An 8,753-nucleotide genomic window follows, 5' to 3' on the forward strand; every position below is an offset into this window, starting at 1 on the left:
ATATATATATATATATATATATATATTCTGTTCTGTTGTGACAATAAAACAAATTGTTAAATTATTTTAGTGAGAACTCATAAGTAACTACAAATAACTAATGTAAGGCAAATCTGTTTATGTTTTGTTAAGCATTTCTGGATTTTTTAAATTACATATTGGCCGATATAATCGGATTATTGGATTTTTAAATAACCAAATATTTATATCGGCCTTTGGGTATCAGTCGGGCTCTAACACACACACATACATAAAGTACATAGACAAAGACTACTGTATCACTCTGCATGGACATGCTCACGATGCATGCAGAGACTGCCATTAACAAACAACATTGGACACTGCCCGTTGTATAACACATCATAATAGTCGTCATACTATGTGCAGGGTAAAGCGACTTAACATAAAATCTTTGTAAAAGAAAAGTAAAAAGCAGATTATCTTTGATTAGACTCCGCTACATTCAGGAAGCGTCTGTTTTTAAAGCAGATGCAATATAACGGAGTTCGTATATATCTGACTGCTTGAAGTTGCTACTTTACCACTGCCTTGATCGGTTAGTTTGTTTGTTGGTTTTTGTTCTAGTGGCTTTGAAGAGAGCATAGATAACGACTTCAGTTCCTTGCCGGTGAAAATATTCTAAATATAACGTACAGTTGGACTGATATTGATTTTTTTTTTAGGTGTTTAAAATAGATTTAGCCACTGCCCCGCCCACAGCAAGACATCACTTGGCTCATGTGCCAGTACTCTCGTCTGCCTTACCAAACTAGGGGTGTTCCGACCGCCACTTACTGTAGCTGACATTCTGACTCTGGAGAAGTACCTCACACAACCCCCCTTCAAAAGATCAAAACTATCCCTTTACATCCCATTCTGTCAAAATCAAAAACTAATATAAATTGCCATGTAATTTTATGCTACTCTCCTAACTACTCTCCATTATGCTTTGCAGAGATCACACTTTGCAAATTCAAAATAACAACCACCACCTGCTGATTCTCAAAGGCCCTTTGTATTACACAATCACTGCCCGTTGTGATTACTTTGTAGAATAAAGTGTGAAACTCTAGCTGACAGGTGAGCGTAAAACAAACATGGTGCAGGGCACATGACAAAGCACAGGTTTTGTTAAGAGCCACAGAGCGTAACCACGCTTTGGCAAGAGTCACCAAGACAAGCAGCCTCACCTGTCAAAACGTCCCGCGACATGGATAGAACTGGATTGGGTCTACACAAAACGACTAGCGCACAAATAAACAAAGTCTTTACTAGGCATTTATGCACCTGCTAGCCGCAGGCAATTCAGTTATCAATCAGGCCGTGAGACTTTTTCTTCGAAGTACGCAGTAACATTGAAACTGCATAGAGTTGCATTTAGACTATTTCCAATCTGAGTCTGTGCTCTTTGCCTGTTGTGATCTTTGTGTGCGCTGTTTAGTGATGCCTTTAGACTGAAAGTTGTGGTGGCAGTCAATCTGAGAAGGTAATTGCAAGTCACCTGACCTGCTCTTCCTGACCCCAGTTTAAATTTGTTAGCTTTGAAGAATAGGTGTTTCTTTCAGGGCTGGAAAGAAACAGGGCTCCAAGGAAGAAACTGGGGAATTTCCTTATTGCTTTTTACATTTAAAAATGGCACAACGGCATTCAGTCTACACAACTACTACAGGACAAGTCGAAGAGAAAAAGAAATGCATGTTGATTTTTTTTATGCTCAACTTACTGCTGTAGTTTATTTTATTTAATATCATATTATATAGTATTAATATTACATAACATTGCATCAGATAAAATTGTTTAAAATAACAAAATTGTATCTAATGCAATTATGTGTAGCATTGTGCTTTGTGCTATTGTGTGGAGCAACCATTGCAGACTGAAGTCTCAGTTAACGGTGACAATTAATGACAGCAACCTTGTATAAATGGATGAAATATGCATTTACAACAAGCATTATGATAAAAATAGATCCACCGGATGTCCCTCACCTTCCGCTTTATTTGTGTTGGCGGTTAACTGCCTCCTCAGATCTCTGCAGGATAAATCAGACAGCTAGCTAGACTATCTGTCCAATCTGAGCTTTTGAACGAGCACCTTCCACCAAAACAAGTCCCTTCCCGAGGCTATTTTGCAGATGCACAGTCATTGTCAAGTCAGAACTCATTGGTTCTCTGCCACATCACCTACTGTCTCATAAGTTGGTCCAATGCACACTCTACAGCTCTAAAACCACTGAAATCATTATACAAACAAGCACTGAAAACACTAGACAAAAAGCCATTTTGTTACCATCATTGCCATATTCTAAAGAAGTATAAACTGCTAAGTTGGGAAAACCTCATAAAATACAGAAATGTCTGCTTAGTCTATAAGATCATGCACAGTTTAGCTCCTCCTCCTTTGTCTGGCCTTAACAATTTTAACTCAAATGCAAAAAGAGTTACCAGAGGTGCAGCAAGGAGGGACTGCACAATCCCATTCAAAACATCTGCATTCAGCCAGGCCGTCTTCTCATTTACAGCATCACATCAGTGGAACTCGGTACCACCATTAATTAGAGAGTCCCCATCCTATTACTCATTTAAGAGTAATGTTAAGAAATGGATGATTGAAAATCAACACTGTCAACGCTGACGCTGGTCCCATCCACCAACAATAACTGTATCATCTATTTTAGATTTTATTTGCTTATCTTGTTTTTTTGATTGTTGTGATTTAACATTGTCATTCTTAACCTTTTGTCTATTGTATAAATATCTTCATTGTATTATAACTGTTTATTATTTTAGGATGTTTATTATTTTAGGATGCCTAATAACATCTGGCTAGGGGACTGCCGATGAAAATTAGCCTATGGCTAACTCGGGTACGCTTACATTTGCTTTGAATGTTGATCAGTGTACATTGTCCCCTTTTCAAATAAACAAATAAATGAAAAATGAAAAATTGCGTCTGGCACTTAGCGCTGCCCAAGACGATTTTGATTGGCTCGAAGAATTGCCCATCCTGGAATGCTGTGTTGACTAGCCAGACCGTCCTGTACAGCGCTGTGGAGGAAGGTCTGGCATTGCGAGACTATTGCAAATGTGACCATTTAAGATACATTAGCGTCTGAATGGGTGTTTTCCCCCTAGAGGTTAACGTGTCTTACCTGGAGCAGAAGGTCCCCCTCAGAGAAGCCTGCGGTGTCCATGCTGTTCCCATTCTGCCCGTTCACTCCAGAGAACATCAGACTGCTGCTGCTGTTCTTCATGGTTGCTGCACAGAAGGTGAAAAAACGAAGGGCAGGGGTCAGCAGCTTTTCTTCTATAGCAAACTTACACATTCTTTCCCTCAGCTTAATCAACTTTTTATTAGTCATACTGCAGTTTTTTAGTTTTTCTATTTAAGGACAAGATACACTAATCGCTGAGATCTCACATCCCTGAAACTGAGTTCCTCGTGTTGGAGGCTGATTGTAATTGATTTTTATCCACATTATCGATTATCGGTAAAAGTTACAACTAGATATTAGTTGTGCTAAATCTATTCGATATAACACGCTGTTGGGTAAAACATTAAACAATCCTTTTCACTTGGTTTAAATAATTGGAATTTAGAAAATATAGTCAAACTGGTTTGTCTGTCAGTGTTCTTGTTTTGTTGCCCTACTGGATGTCTTTCTAAAGATACACCCCCTCCTGACCTTTACTTACTTTAACAGGTCTTCCCTAAATCTTCCCTAATCCCCAAGGAAAGTGATACAGTTGGACATAGGTGAGTCCCGTTAATCACAATTGTATCGAAATCACAATATGGACTAGTGCAATATTCAAATTGCAGGGGGCACAATATTTGTTAATGGCAAAGTATTGTGGTGTGGCAGAGACACCCTAGCCTAGAACTCCTATCCTATAGACTAAAGAGAAAATCTTTGTTTAGTACAGATCCTCGCAAATAATCACACTATAATAATTTTAATTTCTTTTAATTGAGAATAAAGATAAAAAAGTGAATCATATTGCAGTTGCAACACAGTCAAAATAACCACAATTAGATATCCATCGTGGCTGGAACCATACTCCTTGATTAATCATTGGAAGTAAAAAGTCTATTTGATAGCTGAGAATGTGACTTGTTTCATATGTGCCTCGGCATGTTTAAGGCTGAGATAGGCACAACAGGTTTGTTCTCTAAGGCTTTAGATAGATGGACGCTCCTATGTCTCCTCATTTAATGAGGCTACTTAAGAGGCCTGTCCACCAATCACATATGAACCTGTACTCAAACTTGTCGAGTGAACCCAACCTCCATCTGCGCTATTTAAAGGTCCTGTGACTTACGAAACAGGACACCACTAGCATTCATTTGAGCTGCTGGGTGTCGAAAACATGTCAGCCAGAGAACAAAGACAGTTTAGACAACCATTTCCAGGTAAGGGATTACGGAAATCTTGGCAACGTCTCTGTTGTGTTTTATATTAGGGAAATGTGAGGTGCTTGTTCTTTTGTTTCAAACACATAACCAAACTTCCAGCATTGGAACAAGTTGCATCACTTTGTTAATACCACTCAGGCAGTGAATTGCATATCCACATCGAATGACAGCCTGTACCAAGTAATTACTCAGCTCCACTGTTTGTTTTCGCTTTACCTTGGCTTCTTGGTAAAGTCACTCAGCCCCAGCTGAAAGCCTTCTCACTGCTCGCCATTGTTCTCTGGCCAGCGCCACCGTGTCGTATCATGTTAAAGATCATTGCTTCTCAAATTCAGAAGTCCTTTTGCATGTTCATGGCTGCAATGCTTGAACAATATAATAATAATATGCAAAAATATGTAAATACAATTATAAATTAGCTGTGGCAAGGCAAGAACAGCATTTAGATTTTTACATCCCTGTGGTAACACTTTCGGTTTCTGTACTTACTGGAGTTATATAAGGAAACTTTGAAAGTTTTAAAATAGTAGGATGCATCCTGAATATTAATGGCTTGTATGATTTTAAAAGGTTAATCCACACAAAATGGCCCTTTTCTATTGCGTGTTGCCTTTTGCTGTAACATCCATGTGGCCGCAGTGTGGACATTATTCTTTTGTGAATAAATAAATAATATGAATGTAAAATCATGAGTGTGCGGCAGTATAAAAAAGCAAAGCCAGCTATCTCAATTGTTGTTCCCCTGCCAGAAGACAGGTTCTAATTGCTGGTAGAACGGATCTAGCAGCCTGCATATCTGCACACATATAACACATACACAGACATAACACACACAAACACACTCGGCCCTCTTGCATCAGCCCCTAGGGTTTTTTTGTAAGCAATAGCCGACAAGAGCGCTTCCCTTATCTGGACGGCCACTACAGAAAAATCCCAGGATATGGCCTCTCCCAACCCGTCCGTCCAGTCCTGTCACGCAACTTGGGGCCCTGAACACTCCCCCTCAAACACAGACACTCCCCATCCTTTAGCTAGAACTCACACAGTGTAAACACAAACACCCAGACCTGCAGCCTGACAATCACCGGTCTACAGCACACAAAGCTGCAAGTCTGAGACGTTCATACAACCGCTACCAGCATAAAATGTGAGTTACATGTGCAGCCGCTGCAGGATACAACAGTCAGACAGACAAACATATAAATCGTATTAGCATTTAACTGATATGCACACACACAGGCAAACGTAGACTCCAAGTCCAAATTCTTTTTTTCCCTCTATTCAGTGTTTGCTTGAGTATGGGGGTCTCATTGTGGCGCCTGTTTGATGTCATTCTAGTTTTCTTCCCCAGTGGGGGACTCCGCATCGTGTTTTCACTCTCCATCATTTCCCGCTGCTAACAGCTCAACAGTTTATGACGCTGCAGAGTCGCTCGTGTGCACTTACAGTTCTACATGCAGCTGCAGAGAGACATATTTAATGATACTTGGCCAGAGCTTGACCAGAAGTTGGAAAGACATTCCTATACATTTGTGGGAGGCAGTGAAGGAGAAAAAACACTGAATCCCACTAACATCAGACATACACATCGCCTTCACAGAGCAGGAAAGGGGTGGGAACGAAATACTAATGTATAATATTTAGTTCAATACTGTTTGATTGACATCCTTTGATTGTATCTGATGGTATTTAGGCCCAATTAGAAACTAAAAACAGATTTAGTCTTCTTCACAGTAGCAAAAAATGGCGTAGGCAAAGCAGGCAGCTGCCCGGTGGTTGCCCACACTTTTTAATAATACATGGGGGGGAACCACGAGCATTTAAAAAAGGTATTATCTATCATGTGGGGAATTGGTAAATTGGGACCCCTGCTTCCTGAGAAGGTACCGTGCACAGAGAAGCTGTGTGAGTAGGGGAAAGGGAAGGGGGGAGCGGGGGACAGTTTACCTCTGGGTCAAACGAGTTTCTGGGCATAGGCGCCGATACCGTTGATGCTCCACTAATACTGAGCACCCACAAAGCTGATCGCCGTTATGTGTCGGTTAAACTTTTTATCTCCAATCCTATCCTGAGGTGAAAGATAGGCTACTTTACGGCTTTATTATCGCGTTGATAGGCGTGTGTGTGCGGCACACTGTGTTGGCCCTCTGAAATGCAAACATTTTTGGACAACTTTTTTTAAAGGCCGTGTGTTCCCGTGAGCACCCATGGAGGAAAACATAAATCGGCGCTTACGTTTGTTCTACCAAATGGAACGGTCCGGAAAAGGGAGGGAACAGAGGACCATGAGCCTCCATGAGCTTTTAACTTCTATGCTTGGTACAGATCTATCGGAGAGCTACCCCAACTTTTGTGACTGCTCTCAGGATTGTATTTACTCTGCCAGACACTTCGGCTCAAGCAGAGAGGAGCTTTTCAAAACTAAAGTTGATCAAGTCATACCTGAGGTCACTGACCTTTTCGTCAGCATCACTCATTGAATAAGGGAGCAGATTTCATGCGATAACATCATTGATGATTTTGCATCATGTTTGTGTTTTTGGTTCTTAGTGCAATAGTGTAATAATTAGATTCTCTTTAGTGCATTTTTTACATTTGTGTGATGAAGGATTTGTGCTATTTAGAATATTTATTATATATACATACATATACACACTGTATCCAGTAAGAATCCAGTTATTTAAGTATTGTAACAGTAAACACACTTTTTAAGGTGCACACTCTCCACCTCCAACATTTTCAAAAGACAACAGACACAAATCTGCACAAAATATGACAGAACTTATTTATATATATATATATATATATATATATATATATATATATATATATATATATATATATATATATATATATATATATATAAGTTATCAGAACTTAAAATGAATATACACTATAACAAAATGAAAATACACTATAACATAGTAATTCTGCAATATTCTTGAAGGGGGTCTTGTCCTGGGTGTAATTCAACGTAGAACCACCACTGTTTCTTCCTTGAGCCGCTCTGGTGGTCTTGTTGTTCATAGCTACGGCATAAGGGTTGATTTACAGTTTAGTGTGGGACCTTCCCAACACCACTGGGCTGCACTCACTAGACCGAGGAGTATAGTGCTAATTAATTGATTGGTAGATTGACAGCACATTTTGATAATCAAATCTAAAAGGCTAAACATTCTGTTGATTACAGTTTCTGTTTTTTCCTGTTTTATAGATTACCCAGCTTTCTGTGGTGGGATTTAATCCCTCAACACCTAAAGGCTCCTTGACAGTAGTAGGTGTTGCCTTTGACAACTAAAAAACAAAGACCAAAAGGCTGATGTCATATTGGGCATCGATATTGGTGAAAACAACCCCTAAAACACATTAAACAGTAATGAAACTCTCATAAAAAAACATGTCATGGCCGCCCTAAAGGCGTCTTCCAATACTTTTAAAGGTGTAGTTGACACCAAGAGAGGTCACATTTTAGCATCATTAAACTGTTAGCTTCCTTCTTCAGAAAGCAAGCCATTATAGGATTGGTGAAATGTAGAGCATGAATCGCTCCAGGCAAACATCACTGTCAATCAGGGAATGAGCCAGTCTTTAAAGGATTTGACATCTTTTCATCATGGGGTAATTAAGTGAAATACAAAGAACTATGAGGAGCCGACGAGTTTTTCTACATGCAATTTACTCTGACTATTCAGAGCAAAGTATAAAGTAGTGTCAGTCAAGCTTGAAGCACTGAATAGTAAGAATTAAACAAAGACAAAAAGTGGCTTAAGTCATGTTTTTTTGGGCAGTGATCAACCACAAACAATGCAAAATAGGCATTTTGAAATGCTTTTGAAAAAAGGAAAAAAACATGTACACACTGTGTACTAAGTTCAGTAAAATATGTATCTATGAATTATTAGCATGTTGTATCGAGTTAAAACACTGAAACTAAAGAGAGAGGAAGAAAAAGAGAGAGAAAAAAAGGAAATGCAGTCAGGGGTTGGAAGTCTGCCAGTTTTGGAGAGAGTATAAAGCATGCCAGCAATGCATAGGGGAATATAATCTTGATTTGAAAACATTTAGTTCCAGTAGATCCTGGACAGAGATCTCTGTTCTCACGCAGATGTGCAGGAAAGGGCAGGGCTTGCAACACATAACAGCCAATGAGCTGGGTCGTGCAGTCAATAGGTTCAATCTCCCATTAGTCTTTTGATTAATGTCCCCGCTTACTTCCATGACTTTAGGGGAAGGAAACAACTTTTCAATGATCAGACAAGAGTGTCATCTCATCTCGGCATGTCAAGGAAAAGGAGGCGACAGCAGCTTTGGATGGAAACAAAGCCCTGTCAAGAAGA

At 39.6% G+C, this 8,753-nt stretch overlaps 1 protein-coding gene across 1 annotated transcript in view; it reads right to left on the minus strand.

The window, feature by feature from the left end:
• LOC117952598 (aryl hydrocarbon receptor-like) overlaps positions 1-8,753 on the minus strand; it is a 39,828-nt gene that overhangs the window by 9,784 nt on the left and 21,291 nt on the right. The window contains exon 3 of the mRNA XM_034885002.1: positions 3,152-3,258. Within this exon, the coding sequence (XP_034740893.1) occupies positions 3,152-3,258 (107 nt within the window). The remainder of the gene's footprint in view (positions 1-3,151; positions 3,259-8,753) is intronic.

The sequence above is a fragment of the Etheostoma cragini genome, chromosome 11, assembly GCF_013103735.1.
Source record: "Etheostoma cragini isolate CJK2018 chromosome 11, CSU_Ecrag_1.0, whole genome shotgun sequence".
In the NCBI taxonomy this organism is placed as follows: domain Eukaryota; kingdom Metazoa; phylum Chordata; class Actinopteri; order Perciformes; family Percidae; genus Etheostoma; species Etheostoma cragini.